Raw genomic sequence first — 25,121 nt, forward strand, 5'->3', positions numbered from 1 at the left:
CACAGAGATGGAAAGGTTCTGAATAGGCCTATAAAGCCTACCATGGTATGCTGGAGGCCTTTTTCCTCTTTATGATTACCCATAGCCACTAAAATGCTCTATTTTGCGTTCCAGTGTTTAGTCTGTTAAAATGGTAACTGGTAAATGTCAATATTAGCCTAGGTTATCATTTTATTGTGTTTTTATATTGTATATTGTAATTATTATTTAATTAACATTACTGACACACTATTATTATTTTATATGATCGTTTTATACTACTATTACTATTTTATTTCCTTCATATTAAATCTGAAGATTAGAGTAAACACAAGAGGAAAGTACATAAATGAAGTGTGTAAAAATGTCTTGTAAGCCCCGCCTTGCCTCATCCTCATGCTCCCCCCACTTCCCATCATTCAATGCGCTTAGAAAGTCTTTCGAGAGGACGTTACTATAAGGGCACAGTAAAAGGTAGGCCTCAATATTTATGTGTGTTTAGTCCAAGTTGTCGTGTAATTTTGTACCTTGTGCAAGGTTTGTTAAAACGCTTCACGTTTACTCTATTGCAAAATTCGTGAAATATCAACGGGCGGTTTATAAAAACGGTTCATTTGAGTTTATTTAGCTAGTTAGCAAGCGGGCTACTTAAGCCGGTTGCACCAAGGTTATGTTACTTGATTGAATATATCTGTTGTTTTAAGACGGGTTTAAACCTATTTTACGCGTTTACAATTTCACTATTACTTACAATTACTTATTGAAATTTAAAAGAGCTCGTTGTTAAAGTATAACAAGCAAATGTTATTCCTCGTATGATGATGAGACTCTGGCTGGCGTCAGTTCAAACTGTGACTGAATGTCACTCTCAAATGTTTTATTACACTGCCCAACTACGACATTTAAGAAGCTAAGGCCCCATGGTGTACATTAATTTTACTACTTTGATAATGTTGTTGATCTGGTAATGTTTTTCATGCAGACCCATTATCTTTGACTGAAGATGGCTGATGTTATTGAGGACAAGATCAAGAACTACAGAACGGCTCCGTTCGATGCCCGTTTTCCAAACACCAATCAGACAAAAAACTGTTTCCAAAATTACCTCGGTAGGTACAGTTGAAATTATTATATGTTACATATTTGTACTCAAAATAATGACAAGCGCTTTCAAACTTTGGGTAGCTATTCTATCTATCTATAACCATATGCACACAAGCCTGTACAAAATCATCAGAATGGATACGAGGCTTAGATGCTTTTCAACTGTGATTTATTAATAGTATAGTGATCTCACAAATAGTTCCTTTGGAACAGCCTGGACTTGCGTGTTTTATTCAAGGTCACATCAGCGGTAAAGCTGGGTTGTTTAAAAAAGTAGAACATTTCTCTGCTTGTTGTTAGTGCCAAATTGTATCAAACCTCTGAAGTTATGCGCTATTATGAATCTATTAAATGTTTGACCTTATCAAAACACATTATGAATTGGATAATTTGTGGTGGATGTCAGAGTTGTAGACTATTTCTGACTGTTTTCTGTGCAGATTACTTACTGTTCTTTCTTTCTCGCAGACTTCCACAGGTGTAATAAGGCTTTGTCAAGCAAAGGGCAGGAAACTTCTCCCTGCGATTGGTATCAGAGAGTCTACAAGAGCCTGTGTCCAATGAGCTGGGTGAGTCTGTTCTACTGAAAATGCTTCTGTCTGAATAACTAAGTTATTACACTGTAGTCAACATGAAATCCAGATTGAGGCATTTATGTAATACACATTCATCAGTGTGCATTTCATTCAAATAAATCACTCTACCTCTGAAATAAATTTCCTTTTTTTTGCTGGCATCACCAAGCCCTCTATTTTAAGTTTTTCTTTTTACATTATTTTCTTTATAATGTATTTAAATACATATTGTAAGTACACTCTTGTTTTGATAATTCAACGCATTTGTTTTCTATTTGCGTAGGGTTGACAGTTCAGCTGTGTCATTTGGAATTATAAAAGAATATAGACACCATTTAGATAGGTGGCCACAACTTAAAAAAAAAAAAAACAGTGAAACCAACAGTGGTGTGCCATCACAAATGGACACTTACAAATCAGGTATTTCATATTGTAAACTACCATGAGAGAAAATGACACGCACCATTATAAAGTGACTTACCATTCCAAAATGCATTATGAAAACTGGCACCAACCATCCAGAAGTGTGTTGGACCTTGACACCGGCTCTTCACAAAGCAGAGTGATGTAGGTCTGTTGATATTGTATTAAACTGGATGTCTATAGATGTCTATGTGGCTATAGTACTTTATCAAAACATTTAGGCATCTCTAGAAAGAACGCATGATCATATTGTTAAAAATCTTTTTCTTATGACATAATTCCATCAAATAATTTGCAAAATATTAAAGCCATTGATGAGAACCACTAACCACATATTCAATTATACACTATATTGCCAAAAGTATTGGGACACCCCTCCAAATCACTAAATTCAGTTGTTCCAATAACTTCCATGGCCACAGGTGTATAAAATCAAGCATCTATAGGTGCTTGATTTTGCAAACTGCTACGAATGTTTCTGAAAGAATGGGTCGCTCTCATGAGCTCAGAAAATTCAAGTGTGATAGGTTGCCCCTGTGCAATAAGTCCATTCGTGAAATTTCCTTATTACTAAATATTCCACGGTCAACTGTTAGTGGTATTATAACAAAGTGGAAGCAATTGGGAACAACAGCAACTCAGCCACAAAGTGGTAGGCCATGTAAAATCACAGAGCGGGATCAGCGCATGCTGAGGCGCACAGTGCACAGAAGTCGCCAACTTTCTGCAGAGTCAATAGCTACAGACCTCCAAACTTTGTGTGGCCTACAGATTAGCTCAAGAACAGTGCAAAGTGAGCTTCATGGAATGAGTTTCCCTGGTCGAGCAGCTGCTTCCATTTAAATTAGGCTATCCAAGCCTTGCATCACCAAGTGCAATGCAAAGCATCGGTTGCAGTGGTGTAAAGAACGGCGCCACCGGACTCTCTGCAGTGACGAATCACGCTTCTTTGTCTGGCAATCCGATGGACAAGTCTGGGTTTGGCGGTTGGTGTGGAGGAACTTGACTGGTCTGCACAGAGTTCTGACCTCAACCTGATAGAACACCTTTGGGATGAATTAGAGCAGAGAATGTGAGCCAGGCCTTCTCGTCCAACATCTGTCCCTGATCTCACAAATGCGCTTCTAGAAGAATGGTCAAAAATTCGCTTAAACTCACTCCTAAACCTTGTGGAAAGCCTTCCCAGAAGAGTTGAAGTTGCAAAGGGTGGCCCAACTCCATATTAAACCCTACGGATTAAGAATGGGATGTCATTAAAGGTCATGTGCATGTAAAGGCAGGCGTCACACAACTTTTGGCAATATAGTGTACGTATATTTATTAGACTTAGTATTAGACTCTGATTACTTTTTTTGTTACCGTCTAACTCACAAAGAAATAACAGATACACCTGTGGTGGATTTTTCTCAACTTTCCAAGTTTTGGTTTGTCTTGCGCTGGCCAATGTTGCACTTATACTGCATGCAGCATCATGCAAAAATAAAGGTTTACAGTAACGGATGTGACTTAATGTGGTATTCATAGTGTTTCCTAGAATGGGCAGTTTGCGTAATCAACAACATACAGTAGCACTGGTATTACACAACGTTTATATTGCGTGCATGCCACTCAAATACAGATGTGCCACAAACAGACTACATGTTTGAGAAATATTACCGATTACCGATGTTTTTTTCCCACTAAATTAGGCTATTTATTTAGGATTTTGTCACAATTACATCATTATAGATGCTCAACTCATCTGCCAGTCACTACTGGAGGTGCAACAACATACGGCAACATGTTCTGCAACATTGTCAGTGGCACATGACGCAATCCAATGGCACAGGTCACAAGTTTTAGTGGCACATACCTATGAAATCCAGATAGTATTTCTTTACAAAGTGACCTAGCCAACCACTGGTCTGGCATGAGGCCACCAAGAGTATGTGATTTTTATTTATTTATTTTATTTTTTCATACGAGCAGTTTTATTTCCTGTGTGGCTGTGTAACAGCATACTTTGGGAAGGTGGCACTAGTGTAAGAATTCTTGTAAGCAATTGCTTGCAAACGTCAGTGTTACTTGAAATCCATCCAGCAGTTTTGGTATTTCACCATTATTAACTGGGATTAATGCTGGCAATCTTTTGCCGACGTTCATTAGGCACCAAAATATTGAGAGAGACTTGATTGTTTTTCATTTATTTTTTTATTAAATCAGTCTGGTGTTATTGTGTCTGACCATCAGGTAATAACTATTAGTTCTGGTCTATAGCCAGCATTGGATGTTGAAACTAGTGTGACTGTTGTGGTGTTTTACACATTTTTTTTAGCTACAACATGTTAAAGCATCTTTTCAGATTTAACTTTCAGTATTGGCTACCTGAATAAATTGGTTAAAAATACACGTGTTAGGGGGGATAATGTATTTTAAGTCAATAATTTTCTAATATATAACCTGATGTAATTGATCTTTCCCTTTCCTTTACTTTTATGCAACAAGACACCACTGTAAATCTGTTCAGATGTGATGTGCTGCTAGAATTATTTTTGAAATACATGTGTTCTTGTCTTTGTTTTTTCCTTTCTTCAGGTGGAGAAATGGGATGGACAGATTGAGGATGGAAGCTTCCCCGGAAAGATCTAAATGGTCGCTATTACCTTCAACTTATGAACTCCCAACCTTTTGTAGAGTACCTCGTAATATATATTATCCCATTTTGACGTTGTCTTGGTTATTGGTTTGCCCGCTGGAGGATGAAAGGTCATTCAGAGTGCTCCTTGGAATCATGTGACCTTTTGTCCTTTAGCATTTTGAGGTCCTACATTTAACGTCACACTTTGTGTGACTCTACATCTTACTGTTGCAAATTACAAAATAAAAACGCACAATTTCAACTGATTTCAATGTTTGTTTGTTTTTTTAAATAAAGGGCGACCCATTTATTGTTTGTACTGACTGTTTCTAAATCATTCTATTAACCATCATACCAAGTCTGACCTGTTGAAAATGTAGTGGCTTTTGTGAGGTGTGAAGTTAAAGCATTGGAGTGATTATGTAATGTATGGTTTTTTTTGTCATATTGCACAATTTAAGCTTGCAGATAGTTGATGTCCAAGGTGAACTCTGTTACTTACGCATGCCTTATTGAATTGACATTCCTATTAAGATACTGGATTTGGCTATATAGAGTTCAAGCAATGACACAAAGGCTAATTCAGTTTGAACAGACAGGATGAAGTTGCATGAAATCAGTTATTAAGGAATAACGAGGTTCTAAGTAAGCTGTTATCCGGTGCAGTTTAATCCTGTTGCTTGAAGTGATCGTGCTCTTGGATTTTATAACAGCAGATGGCAGCAAAGTACCATGATAATGATAGGGTAATGATACACGCCATCAATGAGCAACCAGATGTGAGACAGGGCCCACGACCGATCCAGATAGATCGAAGTATATCCAGATAGATCGAAGTATATCCAGATAGAAATTTGTTGTTCTCAAAAAGCTAACCCTTTCCCTGTGTTTCATCACCTTTTCTGTGATGGCAACCATGACTAAGAATGGTAAAATGTAGCAATTGCAGTGACCACAATTGCACATTATCTAGGAATTCCTCTATTTCTATATCTGTTTTACCTCTTAAACTCTGGGTCCTGATAAGTCCGGAATGACGTCATCAACTATATTGTTAACATTTTAAATATCCATGGAGGAGCTCTGACCGCATATGGGGTACCATTTGAAAGTTTAAAATGTACACTAAATTACTCAAGTTGAAAAGCTTCCCATACCCACAGTGGTGGAGGAAGTACTGAATGTCAGTACAAATACCCAGAGATATATTTACTTTAGTAAAAGTAGAAGTACCACAACGACAACTCTACTTAAGTAAAAAGTACCTGATTTTAAATGTACTTTAAGTATTAAAAGTAAAAGTACTTGCATAACAATTTATTCTCTTTATGTCTATTCTAATAATAATAATAATAATAATAATAGAAAGACATTTTGGGGGGGGTTAATGTCATTGTGCTTACCATCTGTGGCCCAGTTTACATTCTGACTTACAATTCTGGTTATCGGGTGATCTGCAGAGTTAAATATCATTATTCTGAAGCAATATTCTCAATATAGTGTTCAGTGAACAGCTTTGAAGTATTTAAATCTGCATATTTATGATATTTTTACCTTTTATAAAGGGCATTTTCCGCCTAATCTTATTAAATATAGGATATGCTTAAGATTTCCTTTTATATTCTTAAAATGTATCAATACATTAAATTAGAATAAGACAATATAGGGCTGTTACCAATCAAATAAAATAATTTACACTGAAAAATTACAACTTAATTAAATGATGTTATGAGATTGTTTTAAATATTTTTTTGAATACAAATAAGAAATGTTGGAAAGAATGATTTAACATGAAACTGAACTGCCAGTAGGTGACGGCAGGTATTAATGAGTGAATCATTGAGTCGCTTCGTTCAAAAGGCTGATTTGTTCAAGAATGAGGCAGTCGATTATGAACAGGTCATTGAATCTTTGATTCAACCGATTCTTTCAAAACACTGAATCATTCAGTAACGCTCTGTTGCTGCTTTGTTTGGAACTATTTTCGCTGCTGAAATAGAACAAAAACAGTCAATATATTGAATCTAAAATGTAAGTAACTTTTGTTAATTAATTGTTTATGGAACAGTCAGTGTCAAATGAAATCAGTGACACATTTTCAGTCGTGATGGCATTCAGGAAAACAGCACTCTTGGTCGTTTTATGTTTTTAACTGTATTATATGTTTTAAATATAAAACTCCACATTTTGAATCATTATACTGCAGTATGTGACTGAGTTTGTTTCCATTTCTCCTCATGAGGCTGCGCGAGCCTCAACAGCGCGCGCAACCGTCAGTTCATTACAAGAGGACAAGCGTTAATGTCGAGCCTTGAAACTGATCAGAAAATGTAACGAAGCGTTGTAGAAATGTAGTAGAGTAGAAAGTATAATAATTGCTGCAAAATGTAACGAAGTAAAAGTAAAAAGTATGTACTATTGATTCTACTTAAGTAAAGTACAGATAGGCCTACGTGAAAAATGTACTTAAGTAAAGTAAGGAAGTATTTGTACTTTGTTACATTCCACCACTGCATATACCCACAGTGGTCTAAATACACAATTTTGGTGTAATTTTACAGGAAACCCTTTGAAGTTACATAAATCACTGCTAAAAGTGATAAACATTTAGGTATATGTTGTCTGAGCTGTAATTAACCCCATAAAATAAGCGCTTTTTGATTATTTTTTTTTGGAAAGTGTAACTTGGGGCCCTGTGTGCTCTAGCACCCTGCAGAGAGTTTTGGTTGTTTCCAGCATGTGTCAGCAAACACTGGAAAAAATAATTTTGTGACATTGGGATATTGCATTTATACCACTGTATATAGGGAGACTTGTATATTGGAGAGCTTTGGGTAGGCGGAAATTACATAAGAAAAAAGTTGCATCAACGTTGCATCATGTTCACAATGCAGCGGTCGTTGTCTTGATCACCCTGGCCTGGATAGAGTCGTGTGTGTGTCAAAAGTGTGCTAATTCTCCGATTTCTATTGTAGAAATTGGTGTGATGTCTATTTATACTGGAAAAGATTATCACGTCAAATATTTAGACACTTCATATATATATATGGGTAACTTTTTTTTGGCTATAGGCCTACTATAGGTTTTAATTTTCATCAAATTTGACCACTTTAGTTCAATGCTTAATATATAGGCCTACTGTTTTTATAATGTCCTGTAAATAACAGGAATGCACCTTTGAATGTGTCATCTACATATTTTCATTTATACAACATTTGTAGGCTACATGTGCAAGTCTGTCCATGTTCCGCGACAGATTTAGTAGGCTACATAACTGAAGCATGTAAAGACTCGACAGTCTGTGATGGAAGGATAATGGTAAACTGATACTACTATACAGGTAGAAGTTTTTAAAGTTATTAAAATGTCAGGTTCGTATAGAATTTATAGTAGCTACCAGCCTATGAAAGACCACACTGGCATGATCTCAGTTCTCAAAAAGTGTTTCCTTCAGCAAGTTCCTGTTTGTGTTAAAAGCAGTCTAGTCTAGTTCTCTCTCTCTCTCTCTCTCTCTCTCTCTCTCTCTCTCTCTCTCTCTCTCTCTCTCTCTCTCTCTCTCTCTCTCTCTCTCTCTCTCTCTCTCTCTCTCTCATCGAAAATTAATCGTTTGAAATATGATCGAAATTAATTTGTAATGCCCTTAAGACAATTTCACTGAACAAATGAAAGCTATATGAGTGTAGGCAGCGAAACATTTGTTATCACTAGATCACACACTTGTATGAAGTGCCAGCAAACCCCGCAAATTGTCCAATCTCGGAAGAGAGGACTACTTGTTTACTAACAAAAAAGACGTCATTTTCTCACAGAAGCACTCACATGACAACAATAACGGTTTTATTATCAGACAGAAGCTTTTTTTCTGGTGGGATGCTGCGCGCGAGGAACAGAGGCGCGATTCACGCGTCTACTGTGGCGAACACGCAAGTAACCAAATAAGGACATGAAATAAAGGCAGGGTCTTAATATCATTAGCTGCCTATCTAGATAAGAGGTTTTAGGCATCATTGGCACGTTCCGAGTGAGACCAACTGCTCGCGCCTATGATGCTCAGATGCTGTCTAGCTGCTCTAGTTTGTAAGATAGCTACGGCCGTAATTTCCGTGAAAGGAGGATTACGCGAGAGTCTTCAAATTTAGATCTTGTTTAATCCTGTGACTCAAACATTACAGAAACTGGGGGAGCATGGTTGTGTGACGACAAATAGTGCAACGTGCTGGTGCTCGTGTCTCATTCTCCATAAAACCCACGAGCGCGAGAGTGTTTCATCACACACCAGCAAATACGATCGACGCACGAGCTCTGCAAACATACACGTAAATATTATTCTCTTACATTATCATTACATAGAAATATAACATACTATAAGTTGCATTGGAATGACCTTTTATTACAATATTGACCACACCATATGGCTAGTATATCTACACGTTATTTCAATTGTTAAACCGTTTAATATTTATTAAAATTCCAGTGAAGTTTATTGCACTTTTTTGCCCACTTTCAATTTTCAATGTTGTGTTTACAATAATGAAAACAGGTTTTATTTATATAATTATCGAATATAATGTGTTCGCACGAAATATAGTTGATGTATAAATGCATCTATAACTCCATAACAAGCAGATTGTTAAAAACTAAAGCAAGATTGTTTTTATTCACTGAATGTTTAACATTTCAGACTACAGGAAAGTCCCTGAAACTAACCCATAAAACCACATTTGAGTGATAGCTATATAGATGGAGGATATTGAGAGATGATTGACTTTGCGATTTGCGTTGCACAACATAGCCTACTGCTGAACTCATCTCAACTCAGCAGACATCCGTTGTAGGAAATCAACTTTTTTTTGTGTGGTTGTTCTTGATGAAAATATAAAAGGTTTCATTCCTTCGCATTACTGAAAACAATTCTTCATATTCTTTTTTTTCAACTCTAGCGACTTTTCCAAATACGGATTTGTGTTTACCCATATATGTTTGGTTTTGCTGCAAGAAGAGGAAGAACAGAAGACCTCTGTCTCAGTTGCAATAACTTGCTCAACTTTCTCAACAAAGAGCAACATGGAGAAGATGAAAGACAGTAAGGTAGAGTCTTTTCTCTGTCAGTGTCATTATATAAAGAACAAGTTGTGATGTTTAGTTCTCTTCATGATTAATAAGAAAAGGCTTTACCATTACCATAACCCTTATGAGATTATTTAGTATAGTTTTCTATACATCCCTTGTGAAAAAGAAGTGTGCTTATTGTACTGCACTTTACTTTAAATTTTAAAAGTATTAAAAAAAAACTGTACTTGCAGATAACATTAATGAACTAAATGGCCACTTAAGTGTAGGCCTACTTGAAGAGAGAACACCTTCAGGTAACATTTTATTTTACAGTGCCCTTGTTCCATGTAGTTACTGTAGTAATAACTATAAATTATGCAAAATGACTTCATACCAAACCTAATCCTAACCCTATAGTAAATACATATAATATTACTCAGTACTTAAATGTATAATTAGATTGTAACAAGGACACCTTAAAATAAAGTGTACCCTACTGTTTCTTAACACACTTAAGTACACTTTTAGTGTATCTTAGATTAAGCCAGGATTAGGTTTTAGTTAAATTAGAGCATTTAAGTATCTTTTATAAAAGTGCCTTTTGCCTTCCGTATTCAATTTATGGAAAAAGTGTTGAAAGTGCCTCTGCCGTTCAAAAGGCTTCCGTTACCAGGTATGCTCGCCAGACGTCGTGTACACATCTTGAATTGCGAGAAGGCACTTTCAACACTTTTCCATGGAAGGCGATCGGGCTGGAACTTTACTTTATAAAGTTTTAAATATGGATATTTTTCTTTCACAAACGCATCGATTCGCTTCAGAAGGCCTTTATTAACCCCCCAGAGCCATGTGGAGCACGTTATTTGCCGGACAGATGCATTTTTTTATGGACTTCAAAAACAGAGCAACAGTCACTGCCATTATAAAGCTTGGAAGAGCCAGGACTTTTTAATATATATCTCCGATTTTATTCGTCTGAAAGAAGTATGTGCAGAAATGATGGTCTTTTATGTAAAATTAACATCATCTGCTTATTTCATGGCAATTTTGTAGTTCATAGATATGTTTATGCTACTAATTTTCATAATATGCGCCATAGTTTATAGTATAGACAATTCCAACCATGGTAATGGGGAGCCACATGTGGTTACTTTGGTGTTACTATAGATACAGATACAGTAAACTGTGGTTACCATGCAAGAACTGTAGTAAATGTTCAGGGCAACGGGCATCTGGGGTGGATTTGTTGTAATGTGTTTTTATTGCCCATAAAGCTTTTTTTAAATTTCCAGTAAGATTTACATATTGATTGTGCAAGGTTTGTGTGTGTCGCTAATGTAGAGCACTAGCAGGTTCTGTTCAGGCTATTAGTGTTCAATTGATTTGAATAGTCACTTTAATATCACATGCAGTAGCTGTACACTCTCAGAAAAAAAAGGTACAAAGTGGAGGTACAATTTTGGTCCTTGGGGAACAAAGCATATAACTGTACCTTTAAAGGTCCTTTAGGGTACAATTATACCATTGTTTTCCTCTACTTAGAGAAGGGGAAGGCAAGTTCAGTCCTAGTGAGTCACTGTCCTGCAGAGTTTGACGCCAACCCTGAAAGACTTCTATAGAAGCTCTTATTTAGAATTAACAGAGGTTTAGATGTTGATGTTTTATTGGAAGTGTTGGTGATTCATGTTGGTGACGGATCACCTTTATGGTGATCAGTGTTTCCTCTAGTTGAGCAGTTTGATCTTGGTTTTTCATGTTTGTGGTTTTTGTTACAATGTTAACAAAACACAATCTATTCAAACCAAAATTATCATGAAGAAAAATGTTTGACTAGACTCATTGCTGACGAAAAATGTTAATAAATAATCACCAACAATACTTACTTGCCACAGATCAGACATTCTGAATTTTGATTTTTAAATGCATTCTAGGGGGAAAAAAGTTTAGATGCACACAGATATGAAGAACCAGCATATGAATCTCAACAATGGTGACATACTTAATGCTGCAATGCATGCTGGGAGCCATGAGTTTTATACTACGGTGACTTAGTAGGACTGGGGCTAAACTCTGCAGGACATCGGCTCTTTAGGACTGAACTTGCCTACCCCTGACTTAGAGGTACAAAAATGTACCCTTAAGGGTACCACCCCAGTGACGGCCACTTGTACCTTAAAAGTTACAATTTTGTACTCTTTTTTTTTTTTTGAGAGAGAGAGTGTAGTGAGACATTTTATGGCCTGCTTTGTCTTCTTTGGATGGATGCTGTTTGGACCAAATCCCAACTGATTCTGATTCTAGTTCTAATTAAGTGACACATCCTAGAATGTGTGAGACAATCGCGGTGCAATTCCTAGTGTGGAAATAAAAGAGAGGATTACAGCATGTGAATTAAGAAACCGAGATGTGCAAAGGAGAACGACAAGGAGTAGGGTTCAGGTGGCATGTTCAAACTTGAGCATAATATGCACAACATTCTGACCGGTTCTTACTTGTTTTTAGAACGGACAGACAGAATGGAAATTCCCAATCCAAGTGTGCCATTTTGCATCTACTGTGGGTTATAAAAATCTATTAAGTGAGTCACTGAATGTGTTAATAAATAAGTGTGCATAATTAAGTTAGGGAGACTGGGGTGCATGGTGGGATGTGGGGATTCAAATTTGATCTGGTCTATCCTAAACAATAGAGAGGAAAGATACAGTGATGGATCGCCCTTTATCAGCAGGGACCCATGATGAACTTTGAATTCTTTCATATTGATGGCTCTGGCTCCTTACAGATCACACGAATGCTTGTTCACAGTCACAAGTCAGCTGCTGTTTGTTTGTGTGTGTGCATGTTTGGGTCTGTTCAGGTCTGTATCATAACATCAGACCGTTGTGCACATGCAGAAGTTCCTGTGCACAGGTTTAAAGGTGCAGTGCACTATTTTTGTACAGACATTTGCTAAATACTGCATGCAATAGTGAGGAAGCTACTCAGACCACTATAAATTACCACTGACTGGAAAACATCATTACAAATTACTTAGTTAAATTTTAAAGCTGCATTCCTGAACTTTTTTTTGGTTAAAATTGATCCCAAATCAATTTTTGAGCAAGTACATAACCAGCCAGTATTCAAAATTCTTCTTTACCCTATGTAAAGTCGATAACTCTAGCCTGACGTCGTCATACTTAATTCTAGTCAGAATATGAGTCTGATATTGCTCCATTGGGCTGTGATTATGGGGCGCGTTTCAACGGAACCAGGAAAGACCTCAATTGGATAGACCTACAACCAATCAGAGCAACGGAGCGACGCATAGTTGTCAACAGAACTCAACTGCATGCACGCTGGAAGAAGTAGAATAAAGTTTAGTTGCTCCACAACGGATCAAGTCCAGACCGAATTTCCTGTACTCAAATGTTGTGGGCGGGGCTAAATTCGGCTGGCATCCAGGCTAAAATAACTCCACAAATAACTGCATTTTCAGGGTTCAAACAGAGATGACGACAAAGAGATAAAACTTACGGACTGCAGCTTTAAGTTATTCTCTAAAAGGCCCTACAAACCTATACAAATATTTCACTCAATATACCCTATAGAACAGGCCATCAGATTATTGTTCTTTCTGACCCATTACTCGCATAGCTTAAAGACGGCATGAAACAGATATATTCAGCATATCCAAGTGAAACGGCTTCTCGAACATGAAAAATTGCAGGGCAATGCTAGGGGTTCCATTTCATTGCATCTGACATGTATTTGTCCCATCAATGACTCTTTAATCTCTGAATTAAAGCCGTACAGAAGTCACACAGCTACACAATTAGCTTAGGTTGCTATTTCTACTTTTAATTTGACACATGAGGGAGGAACAGACATCAAGTTTAGAGAAACCAGAGAGTTTGGGAACCGTGATTTGGGAAAAAATTACACATTTATGATTTCAACTGATTTATGCAACTTTGTTGTTCCACTTTCATACATACTCCGGAAAATTACTGTATTGTGTAATATGTTGTATAAGGATGTGTGTGCCATTTAAAATTGACTTGAGAATAATTTTTCCCAAGGCTTAAATCTAGTCCCGGACTAAAATGCATGTTTGAGCTGTTTTAACTTGCACTGACATTTCTTAAAGTATGTCAGTGCAATTATTTTGCCTCAAGATGCACACCAGTAATGTTTTTCTCTAAGACGTGCTTATAAAAGCTACTTAAATGCCCTAATTGAACTAAGGCCTAATATTGGCTTCATCTAAGCCCTGTCTGTGAAACCAGGCCCAAAAAACAATAAACTCTACAAGTTAGTCAACTTTTACCACAATAAAACGTGATAGATAATAGTAAGGGTTGGTCATGAATATGTTTTGTTGGCGCTAGATGATGTTTTGTCTTCTTTTCATCAGTCTTTTAGTGTCTTTCTTCTTGAATTGAGGTAACAAACAGGATGCAGAATTGCATTTTGAATTTGACTGTGATAAAATATAATTCAAATTTAAAAAAAATTATTGAATTTCATAACTGCAATTTGTAACTAGGCTTTGACAAATGCCTTTTTTACGTTTTGATAAAAGTTTACAAAGTGTGAAGGTTTATAGACCTTACAAACAGAGGATATTGAAGGAATGAGTGTGACTGTTGAGTAACACGAGTGAGTGATTTGTGATTTTAAAATAAAGGCAAAAAAAGTGAGAAAGATTCTCTTTTCTTTTTTGGTTTAGGTTTGGCTAGCCCTTTTAAGCGTATAATAAACCCCTTTACAAGGGACCCCCTTCCAAAACTATAAAGGAAGCTATATTTTCATGTATGAAGATACATTTGAATTGAGAAACCTTTGGCCTTCGATAAACTGTATATAGAAGAAACAAAAGGAACATACAGCTATGGTTGTCAATAGAATCAAATAATTAATCTCATGGTTTCCAATCAGTCTTTAGACAGCAGAATAAAACAGTAATCATTTTAAATTATGTTCATTTTAATTTTGTATATATTATATTTCATACATTAAATAATGTATTATTATTATTAATATTATTATATTTTCTCTGATCATTGAAGAGAAAAATACAGTCAACTAAATAAATATTATATGTTGTAATCTTGAAAATAAAAAAGTGCTGCAGAACTTTTTCACACAACCATGAAAGTGCAAGAAATTACGAAAGAAGAAATAGGACAGTTTTTGTGCACATTTTGAGACTTTGTTGGCTCACAGTTACTTTCTGTCTTACGTTCATCTTTACTTCTGCATGTCACAGTATGTGCATTCCTTCTTTTTGTTTAGGGGAAGCAGGTGACATGCTACCTGGTGCTCTGCGTGTCCACCGCAGTCATCGGCTCGCTGCAGTTCGGCTTCAACACAGGAGTCATCAATGCACCCGATGAGGTAAATTTTAGACTTCAGTAACATTTTAGACGTCAAAAAACAACACTTCATCACTTACCGTCTCTCTGTTGATGATCAGAAAGTAAAGAACTTCTTCAAAAACGTGACTCTGGAGCGCACTGGGGAGCCTATGCATGAATCCACAATCACAACAGTGTGGAGTATCGCCGTTTCCATTTTCAATGTTGGCGGCATGGTCGGGTCTCTTAGTGTCGGCGCTATGGTTGACAAGCTTGGGAGGTGAGAAAATAGTGACCAAATTCAAAATCACACAATTTATTTTGACATAAAAAATAACATTTTGATTCATCTCAAATTCTCTTTACAGACGGCAATCAATGCTGCTGTCCAACATCCTGGCTCTGATTGGTGGAGGCCTGATGGGTTTATCCAGCATATGCACCTCCTATGAGTTGATGATAGTGGGCCGTCTGGTGATTGGTGTGTTCTGTGGTCTGTGCACAGGACTGACACCCATGTATGTGGGCGAAATTTCTCCAACGGCACTGCGAGGGGCTTTTGGCACCCTTCACCAGCTCGGGGTGGTCATCGGCATCCTGGTTGCACAGGTTAGATTTTCCTATGGATAAATGTAAATACAAGATTAAAGATAACTCAAAAATATCACTCAAACCCATATCTCATTCAAAACCCACATGATTTTCTTTTTTCCATGCAATTATAATAACACTAAAGCTTCCAAGCTGAAAAAAGATTCAAAAGCACCATAAAAATAATACAACTGGTATATACAACTTGTGTGCCATAGTCCTGCCAATGTCATATGATAGCATTGTGCAAGGGAAAGACTGAAATTGAAAGCATTGTTCCCTAAAAATCTTGACTTCTTGGTACATTTAGTAGTGATGTTGTAACGGGTTGGTGTACACAGGAACAGGCTGAAACTTAAACTTTAATAATGCTTCTTCAAGAACTCAAAACAGGCAATTGTCATCCGGGTTAACAGAACAGGCTACAAACCAGCAAGGCAGGCAAACACTCCAACATAGCAGTGACTAGACAAAGATTGAAGGTTAGAGTGTAACTTAAGTAGTGAACAGAAACGAGATGATTAACAAGACACAGCTGGGACAAATGAACTAATGAGGGTAACCATGGAAACACAGAAATGGCGGGAAAAAGAACAAAGGAACATGTGACAAATCAAAACACAAGCAAAACCAGACTAAACATGTGACAGATGTCAGATTTGTGAAGACTGTTCTTTTGAGCCTGATATTTTAAGTGAGTTCATTCACATCACAAAACTGGTCTGAATGATTTGTTCATGAATTGAACTGGTTTGATTCATGAGTTCACTGACTTATTCACTGTTTTTGTTGAATAATAACAAATTACTATCCTTTTCTCATTAAATGTTATTGTATGGCTTCAGAAGATATTTGGACCATTTTTATGATGGTTGAAACTTGAAAGCTTCAGTCCTTATAAATTGTATTTTATGGAAAGTCTTCAAAATGGAAATAGTTATAAATGTGTCATTTGTGTGGCTTCTATGGTAGATCTTAGGTCTGGAGTCATTGCTGGGGTCTCAGTCTTTGTGGCCGTTGTTGCTGGCTCTGACGGTGCTGCCTGCAGTGTTACAGAGTGTTATGCTGATCTTCTGCCCAGAGAGCCCTCGATACCTGCTGATCAGTCTCAACCGGGAGGATGAGGCACGCCAAGGTGAGTCTGCTATGACCGCTCGGGACTAAAGAAAAGTCTTTAGAAGCATTCAATTTGGATCTAGAAGAGCAGGAGACATGAGGAACACACCATTTAGCACTGCCTGAGCAACTGAAGTGCATTTACTCTTCCACACTGACTTTGTTGATCTCTCTCTATTTCTTCTGCTCTCAGTGCTGACACGTCTTCGTGGCCATTCAGATGTTGAGGATGACATTCGTGAGATGAAGGAAGAGGCCATGAAGATGTCCATGGAGAAGAAGGTTTCAATTCCAGAGCTGTTCCGTAACTCCGCCTATAGACAGCCCATTATTATCGCCATAATACTGCAGCTGTCTCAGCAACTGTCCGGCATCAACGCTGTGAGTCTTCACACTCCACACTTCCCACAATTCCCCACACCAGTTACATAAACACTTTACATAATGATCTTTGATTAGCACATCCTGTTAAACATCTTAATAGCCAGCAGTGCCTTGTTTTCCCATATAAAATACTGTACATCTACAGTATAAAACAAGATAAAGACTATATATACCTTGTAAATAAAGTATATAGATATAGAAGCTTTGAGTTTTGAGCTAATCAAATATTTCAACTCAAATCAAAATTTCATGTCCATATTGTTTTGAGTTAAAATATTTTATTAGCTCATTTAAAGCTTAAAACAAGAAAAACTTTTTGCCAATGAGTTAAGAAAAATAAACTTAATATGAATATATTAATACACTTAATTAATAAACTCTCTATAACAAGTCATACACAATTACAATTTACAATCAAATTAATTAATTAATTCAATTTATTTATAAAGCACATTTAAAAACAACCATAGGAAAATATGTTTGTTTTCAGTGTTTGTCACTTTGTCCATTTGTAAGGCTTCCTCCATATTTCCCCCTTGTCAACTCAGTATTGACACGAACTGTTCTAAATGTTAAATTTTCCAGGTCATTTATTACTCAACAGAGATCTTCAGAAGTGCAGGCATCACTGGGCCAGTCTTTGCCACCATTGGAATGGGTGCGGTCAACACTCTCTTCACTGTCGTCTCTGTGAGTTTACACAGCTGAGCTAATATCCTCACATAAAAAAACATTTGCAAGGAACTGTACTGTAGGTAAACAGTTGTCAAATTCATTCAATCACCCTTGCATTTGCAATGTCATGCCCTTATATCTGTTAAAATACTTGTGAGGGTGTATAAAGAACAGTGTGTTGATGCTCCCACTGCTTTGCTCAACAGCTCTTCTTGGTGGAGAGGGCAGGGAGAAGAACACTTCATATGATTGGACTGGCTGGAATGACTTTCTGTGTTCTGCTCATGACTATTTCTCTTAAACTTGTGGTCAGTTTTGATATATAATATATATAATTAAATTAAATTAAATATATATGGCCTATATCATAAACTATTGATCTTTCTGATCTATAGGAACCTGCAGGAGTTACAACAGAAAGTGTTGCTGGACTTGTTAAGAATAGCACTGCTATCTCCGAATCTGCATCTGAAGGGGTCAGTATGTGATTTTACTAATGAACAGCAACTTATATTTATGTCAGAATTCATTAACTTACATGTGCACTATGTAGCATTTTTTCAGTAAAATATCCAAAAACCACTATCCAGTGTTATATATTTTGTTCAGTTGAGTACTTACAATATCCCAAATGTTTCCAACTATTTGTAAATTGTGAGAACATTGCTATTTTAACCAAGGAACTGGGAGGTGTGAGGGAGTCGCCTGTCGATTGCGTCATATCTGTGTTACCTCGGTTTCCGGTTTTATTTTGCTGAAAAGCTTTACTCTTACTACAGTGTGAACAAGTGTCATAGCAGCTGTCGAGCGAACGCACAGAGTAACGTAATAACATATTTTTCAACACACTTAGATGTATCTAATATGATAAACAGAGCTGCGTTACCTCATACTCATGGCCGGAAAAGCGGAAATGGTGCCGGCGAATGTGGCATAACAAAAGTCCCGCCGGCGACTATGCAATAATAAAAGTCCCGCTATTCGCGAGGCTTGTGTTGCGCTCTTCTTATTAACAATCGCTCCGTCTTCTGCTTCATACTACAGTAACGTTAATAATCACATCCATGAACATGATTTCTGCCCGAGTCCTATCCCGATTCTTTTCCACCGGCTGTGAGGTGAAGACCACATGTCCCAAGATTCTGCGCTCAAACTTAGCGCCATCAAACTACGCCTTTGTTTTGAATAGGCAACCTCTAGTGGACGGAAAAGTTACATAGTGCAGTGTATAAGTGTATCTTTTCTCCCTACAAATTATTCAATTTCCGGCTAACAGGGAATTTCAGCAATCAGCATTCTGGCCATTCTGGCAGTGTTCGGATTTGTGGCCAGTTTTGAGATGGGACCAGGACCAATTCCATGGTTCATAGTGGCAGAGTTATTCGCTCAGGGTCCGCGTCCGGCAGCCATCGCTGTGGCGGGATGCTGCAACTGGACCGCCAGCTTCATTGTCGGACTGTCTTTCCCACCACTATTGGTGAGAACCTTGTCACAGAATTCCACAGTATCACATTTTTCATGGACACAAGAACTGAACACATTATTATGACCTTGCTTCCTTTCCAGAAACTGTGCGGCCCGTATGTGTTCATCATATTCCTCATCCTCCTCATCTTCTTCTTCGTGTTTACCTACTTCCGGGTTCCCGAGACAAAAGGCCGGACATTTGAGGACATTTCCAGTGGATTTTCCAATGCCGCAGGCTCCAATGCAGCCAACTACATGCCTCCAGATGGTGCCGTCTCTATGCCAGTGTCCCAGTCATCAGAGAAGTTTCAGATGACTGAGCTGGCTGGACAGGAGAAAAGTGGAACGAACCTATAGACAAACCCCGTAGTCTACACACAAAATTGACACTTTAAATGGACTCCTACAGCGGACAATAGAGAACAGATGCAGCTAAACAATGGGCATTATTACAAAGGAAAGGAGCTTGGCGGTTTTAGCTTGGATGGTATTGAAAGCCTTTTTATAATTGGGAATTTTAAAGTCATTATTAGCAAATAAGTGTTATATGTAGTTGCAGATGCCTTAAATTGCTGAATGTTTAATCAACATAGTTGATGTATGAGTATTCCACTGAGCACTAAGCACTTGTCCATAATCATGTTTAATATCAAACTGATTATTACTATGACTTATATTTAAATAATTAATGAATAACTTACTCATATTGCCCAAAAAATTAAATAAGACTACATTTATGCACTAATCAGACTCGCTGATGGCCTTTAATACTGCTGTCCATTAGACTCCTGTTGTGCTCATATGGCTACTATTCAGGCCATGAGCATCTGGTATTTTGAGCAAAGTTCACATGGTCAGTCAGTGTCAAAAATGTAGTTTTTGATTAGTGACCTAGGTACGGAATGTAAAATAATAAATCTTCATTTTACAGTTTAAATTGGATTTAAAATCCTAGTTTTTTAAAGCAGCACTAGGTAGGTTTTGCTCTCGGGGTCCCCCTACAGTTGGGAAACAGTATTGTCCTCTATTACTGTCGTAAACTCTGTCATTCTACATCAGGGGATGCATCGCACGTGCATTTGTTGACATGACAACCATGATAGCCCTGAACACTGCCGGAGTTCACATGCAGGTGTTCTGCTTGCGTCGCGTGTGAAATGTCTTCATCCCAGGTACAGTGGCATATGTTTCAGCATGTCATATGAATATAATTTCATGGGTTTTGTTTTTTTTTCAAACGCCAAATGATCGCGATACTCACGTTTACAAGCCAGCGTCATTATAGTAGCCTAGTCTATTGGTTCCCGTTTTACAGAATCTATATGATACTTCAATTCAATGTTTGAGTGGTAGGTGATAACCATACATCGTCAATATTATAATATCAAGCTACCATAGATTAATCTGCAAATTTGAAAAATCGATTTGCATTATAGCTTGAGGCAAGACAAATAAACCAATATCACAGACATGTTAGGTATCCTAAAATATGGTTTTGTACGTCTTATGTATTTACTTGCAAGAATGTAGCCCCTCCTCCTTCAGCTCACGCCAATGAGCAAACGCTGGCCCAATGTTGATCCTCGTCCTGCCTTTAATCCGATCACTTTCTCGTTTCCTCTTTTTGCTTTCCTCCGACAAAACCTTTGCTTTCTTATTTTTCTGTGCTGCTTCGGCCATGACTATAACATTCGGCAAACAAATGATAGTTGGGCTCGCACGTCCGAATTTAAGGAAGTGGGGGTGGTGGTGGAAGTGACGTTTATGCCGTAAAGCGGTCGAATTTTGTAGTTCTTTTTGTTCTGCTATGGCAGACGTGTCATTCAACCTATAAGTCGATGTATCATCACAAGAGTCTTGAAAATATATTATAAAGGTTGAAAAGTTACCTAGTGCTGCTTTAATATGGGTTTGAGTCCCACTGTACATTTCAGTTCAGTTATGTTTTTAAGTTATGTGATGATATTTATGCAGGTGATACTGGATTTAGAAGTTTCGCTGAAGGTACAGTAGGAATTATCAGTGTTTAAATGGTGTTATTCATCCCTGAAGTATTTCTCATGACGGTTGTCACTCAGCCTGACTGAATGAACACTACTGACACAGGATCATATGAAAGTTCATCATGACAGCCCAGCAATCACAAGCACACATTTATTGTTTAACATGGACCTATGTGCATCTCATATTTTCAGTTTTTAATTAGACTCCATTTGGTTTTGGGGTAGTTAGGACTGTTTACTGTAAACGCATTGCTCAACTATGTATGCCTATGCCTATATGTTGGTTTTGTTTACATTTATTACTGCATTTTGTTGCACTGTATGATTGAGATGCTTTCTGGATTTGTACCAAATATGTACCAAAGGTTTTTTTGGTGAGTGTGTTTTATATATATTTTTATATATTTTTTATATTTATAGCTTTTATAATTATATATAATTAATTTTGTTTCCTTTCATAGTTTCAAGCACAATGTCCTAAATATGAGTAGCCTACATTTAATACATTGAGCACTTGGAAGCATATTTTGTGAGAAACATTCTCACAGAGTTTGTGACTGTTTGCATCACATGAACTATGTACATATTTTTTTAGATAACTGTCATGTGTCATAACATGCCTTTTGCGTTGCATCATCCTGTAAAGTCACATATTCTAATAGATATTGCTTTATTTGTAAGTCACAATCATGAGATAGTTTACTGTAATTTAATAACAGTGTCTGATTTATTTTTTAAGAGCCTATTCAAATGTGGCTATGTAACAGTTGTTCAAATTTAACAACATTTAAATAATGAGTCAATAAATCATCAATCCTTCTTCCAAAATGTATTTTTGTCTTAACCTTATTTACTACAGTAAGCCTACTTGAAGTCTTAATATTTTAGACAGGCCGGGATGGTTTGAGCGGGAAATTACCTACGTCATTCGCGTTTGTCTCGCCATATCCATAAACAGAGGCTGCATCCGAAAAAATGCTGCCTTCAGAGGACGCGTTCCAAGGTAGGAAGGAGTCCGAATCAAAATGTTAGCTTCACTTCCTGTCTCCTGAGAATGAGATACCTTCATCTGATATTTGAAGGCAGCATATAGATGCATCCTTTGATATCCCACAATATGCTTCCGTTCTGTGACTTTTCTGAGCTAGAAAAAGAACGATAGCGTCTGAAAGTTGCGGTTGTAAGACATTTTGAGATTCTTACAAGTTTGTTAAGAATAAGTAGTGTAAGATTAAGTTCCTGTGGGTTCCTGCTCATGTGGGAGTGAAAGCTAATGAAGTGGTTGATAAGCTAAGTAAGCAAGATCTAAAACACACTGAGATAGATATAGCCTATAAGTGACTATTAGCAACAACAACAAAAAGAGCTAAATGGAGTACGTTAGTTCACTTTAAAATGAAAATTAATCCCCCTTTTACTTAATAAACTTAACTTTACTCCACACAGTCTCGCTTTTTCCCTAAATAGTTAAATACGGTCTGCCGGAAGCTAGATATTTTACTTTATAAAGTTTTAAACATGGATATTTTTCTTACAAAACCCCATCGATTCGCTTCAGAAGGCCTTTATTAACCCCCCGGAGCCATGTGAAGTACGTTTATTATGGATGGATGCACTTTTTTGAGCTTCAAATTCAATTGATCCCGTCACTGCCATTATAAAGCTTGGAAGCATCAGGATATTTATTAATATAACTCGGATTGTGTTCATCAGAAAGAAGAAAGCCATATCCACATAGTGGATAATTGTAATTTTAAAGTGAACTTATCCTTTAAAGGGAAAATGAAAGAATTCATAAACAACGAATGGCAAGAAGTATGGAGCTGTGAGAGTAAGGGAAGACATTTGTATAATATTCAGCAGCCATAAAATTTTGGACAATTAGGACATCTTCCGTAGATGGTGTGTAGGGTGCCAGCGATGTCTTCAACAGTCACTGTGTCCACTAGAAGGCGCTGTTTTCAAAGAGATAATTGTACAGCACTAGTCAGGAATACAACAGAATCTATGTGCCTGTCTATATTGAAGAACCTTTGTATGTGTATGTGTGCGTGTGTGTGTGTGTGTGTGTGCGTGTGTGTGTGGAAAATGAGAGGTGACCAAGGCCAAAAGAAAATATTCAAAATATGTATTTTTTTTTCAGGGAAAAAAGAAGCAGTTGAAAGAAGAGAAGAAAAGAAAACACACAGGCAGGTTTCCAAGCTTCTTTTACTGAGTGATGCATATTTCCAATCTGGCTCGCCGTGCCCCATCAGCATGCCAAACCAGAGCCTTCACCAAATGTGACTGTGAGTGAGAGCGTCTGTCTCCTGCGTGTCTAGACACTTTCTCTGCGAACTAGCCGAACTCGTTTAGGCTTTCCATCACATTGAGTAGCTAAAGTCAGTTTACCGGTCCCTTCATCTTTCTCTCTCTCCTTGTTCTTTGCTCAGTGACTTCTCAGTCATAATCATCATCATCATACATAAATACTCCTCCCTGCTCCCCCACCCCCCCTCTTTCTCTCCTCTCTTTAATCTGAGATAAAAACGAGCAGACAGACTCCTCCTCCCTTCTCTCTCTCTCTCTCTCTCTCTCTCTCATTCTCTCTCTCTCTCCTCCTGTCTCCCTCTCCTGTGTTCTTCCTCTCTGGACTTCTCTTGTGTGTTACTCTGATGGAAATGTGGAGGATATTTCTGTCTGTCTATCTTGTGGTCCAGCACAGTTCAGCTGAAGAAGGTATGAAACTTCCTTTGCTCCCCCTGATGCTCTCAGCCCTCCTTATGCGTGTGCGTTTTGGGGGCTCTTACTGTCCGGTTCAGAGTGTGTCAACATGTGTCCGAGACTCTGAATGAGTTTGTAGGTCTGTTTTTGCGGTTAGATCAGTTCACTTTCATTAACATCTGCACATGTGATGATAGCTGGAGTGCATGTGTTTGTGTCAGCCTGAGGCTGAAGATCTGAACGGACCCTTGTACTGTATAATCAGTGGCTGTTTATGAGTTGTTACTGTGAATTGAAGAGCTCTCTGTGGATCCTGCCAAGCTGCGTTTATGCTTAACAAAAGGGTGTAGAATAGAGCCAGCGGAGGGGTGAATAATTTGTTGTGTAACCTTTGTCTCTCTCTGACCCATGTGACCCCCCTTTCCCAACTCTCTGCCCCCTTTTTTTCTGATATTATAACTGTTATAATGGCCCTCCTTCTCACCATATAGACCATTCAGCCCACTTCACTTCATCTTTTCATCCGCACTTTTTCTTTCTCTCGTTCTCATTTTTTTTATTGGCTAAATGGTGTTTTCAGTCAATACGTTGCAGACATGAGCAGTTTGAATACATGGATTGATGAAGTTGGCATCTCATAGTGAGCTCTTGTGAAAAAGCTCTCAGTGACTCATTGTGTGTGTGTATGTGTGCGTGTGTGTGTGTGTGTGTGTGCGTGTGTGTGTGTGTGTGTGTGTGTGTGTGTGTGTGTGTGAGAGAGAGGTATTTGGAATGCCGAGTCTGTTTGGAACATGTTGTTTCATAGAAGCATATCTTCCACTGTTTGTTTTTTTTATCTGATCTGAATCTGTTATTGTGCTTTGCATTTCTGTTCACATTAAAATGTGTTTATGCAAATGAATAGGAAAGGCTGTATGTATTGTAAAAAGTCAAAGGAACTATTTCTAACTGATCTGACCGTCAAAAATGTCTTTTTTTGGTGGGACCAAGGAACATTGCTAAAATCGTAGGGCTCCGGGACATTATTTTTTATGGATGAGTCCCTTTTCTCTCATGTTCAATTATTAGACTACACTGCATAGTACTATACCCA

The 25,121-nt window shown here is 37.6% G+C and overlaps 3 protein-coding genes across 3 annotated transcripts in view; all 3 read left to right on the forward strand.

Annotated features, from left to right (window-relative positions):
- Positions 1-387: 387 nt before the first annotated feature.
- On the forward strand, positions 388-5,006 carry cox6b2 (cytochrome c oxidase subunit 6B2). Its single transcript, XM_079837674.1, has 4 exons — positions 388-453; positions 962-1,088; positions 1,552-1,652; positions 4,656-5,006. The coding sequence occupies exons 2-4, from the start codon at positions 983-985 to the stop codon at positions 4,707-4,709; spliced, it is 261 nt and encodes an 86-aa protein (XP_079693800.1). The 5' UTR covers positions 388-453; positions 962-982; the 3' UTR covers positions 4,710-5,006.
- A 3,604-nt stretch (positions 5,007-8,610) lies between these two features.
- slc2a3b (solute carrier family 2 member 3b) lies at positions 8,611-20,256 on the forward strand. The gene is made up of 12 exons (XM_079836953.1): positions 8,611-9,014; positions 9,639-9,786; positions 15,028-15,129; positions 15,209-15,369; positions 15,458-15,698; positions 16,653-16,815; positions 16,990-17,177; positions 17,766-17,870; positions 18,062-18,163; positions 18,251-18,331; positions 19,132-19,332; positions 19,422-20,256. The coding sequence occupies exons 2-12, from the start codon at positions 9,763-9,765 to the stop codon at positions 19,677-19,679; spliced, it is 1,626 nt and encodes a 541-aa protein (XP_079693079.1). The 5' UTR covers positions 8,611-9,014; positions 9,639-9,762; the 3' UTR covers positions 19,680-20,256.
- Positions 20,257-23,946: 3,690 nt separating this feature from the next.
- The window catches only part of ephb6 (eph receptor B6), a 75,453-nt gene continuing 74,278 nt past the window's right edge, over positions 23,947-25,121 (forward strand). Inside the window, exon 1 of the mRNA XM_079836055.1 lies at positions 23,947-24,043. Coding sequence (XP_079692181.1) covers positions 23,980-24,043 — 64 coding nt within the window. The 5' untranslated portion in view covers positions 23,947-23,979. The remainder of the gene's footprint in view (positions 24,044-25,121) is intronic.

The sequence above is a fragment of the Gobio gobio genome (genome assembly GCF_949357685.1).
Source record: "Gobio gobio genome assembly, chromosome: 15".
Classification (NCBI taxonomy): Eukaryota; Metazoa; Chordata; class Actinopteri; order Cypriniformes; family Gobionidae; genus Gobio; species Gobio gobio.

Bases quoted from the DNA above. Each gene is read 5' to 3' on its own strand.
- cox6b2 (XM_079837674.1), top strand. From the start codon at position 983: ATGGCTGATGTTATTGAGGACAAGATCAAGAACTACAGAACGGCTCCG. The intron at 1,089-1,551 runs GTAGGTACAGTT...TCTTTCTCGCAG, and splicing joins CTGTTTCCAAAATTACCTCG to ACTTCCACAGGTGTAATAAG. The intron at 1,653-4,655 runs GTGAGTCTGTTC...TCCTTTCTTCAG, and splicing joins GCCTGTGTCCAATGAGCTGG to GTGGAGAAATGGGATGGACA.
- slc2a3b (XM_079836953.1), top strand. From the start codon at position 9,763: ATGGAGAAGATGAAAGACAGTAAG. The intron at 15,130-15,208 runs GTAAATTTTAGA...GTTGATGATCAG, and splicing joins TCATCAATGCACCCGATGAG to AAAGTAAAGAACTTCTTCAA. The intron at 17,871-18,061 runs GTGAGTTTACAC...TTTGCTCAACAG, and splicing joins CTCTCTTCACTGTCGTCTCT to CTCTTCTTGGTGGAGAGGGC.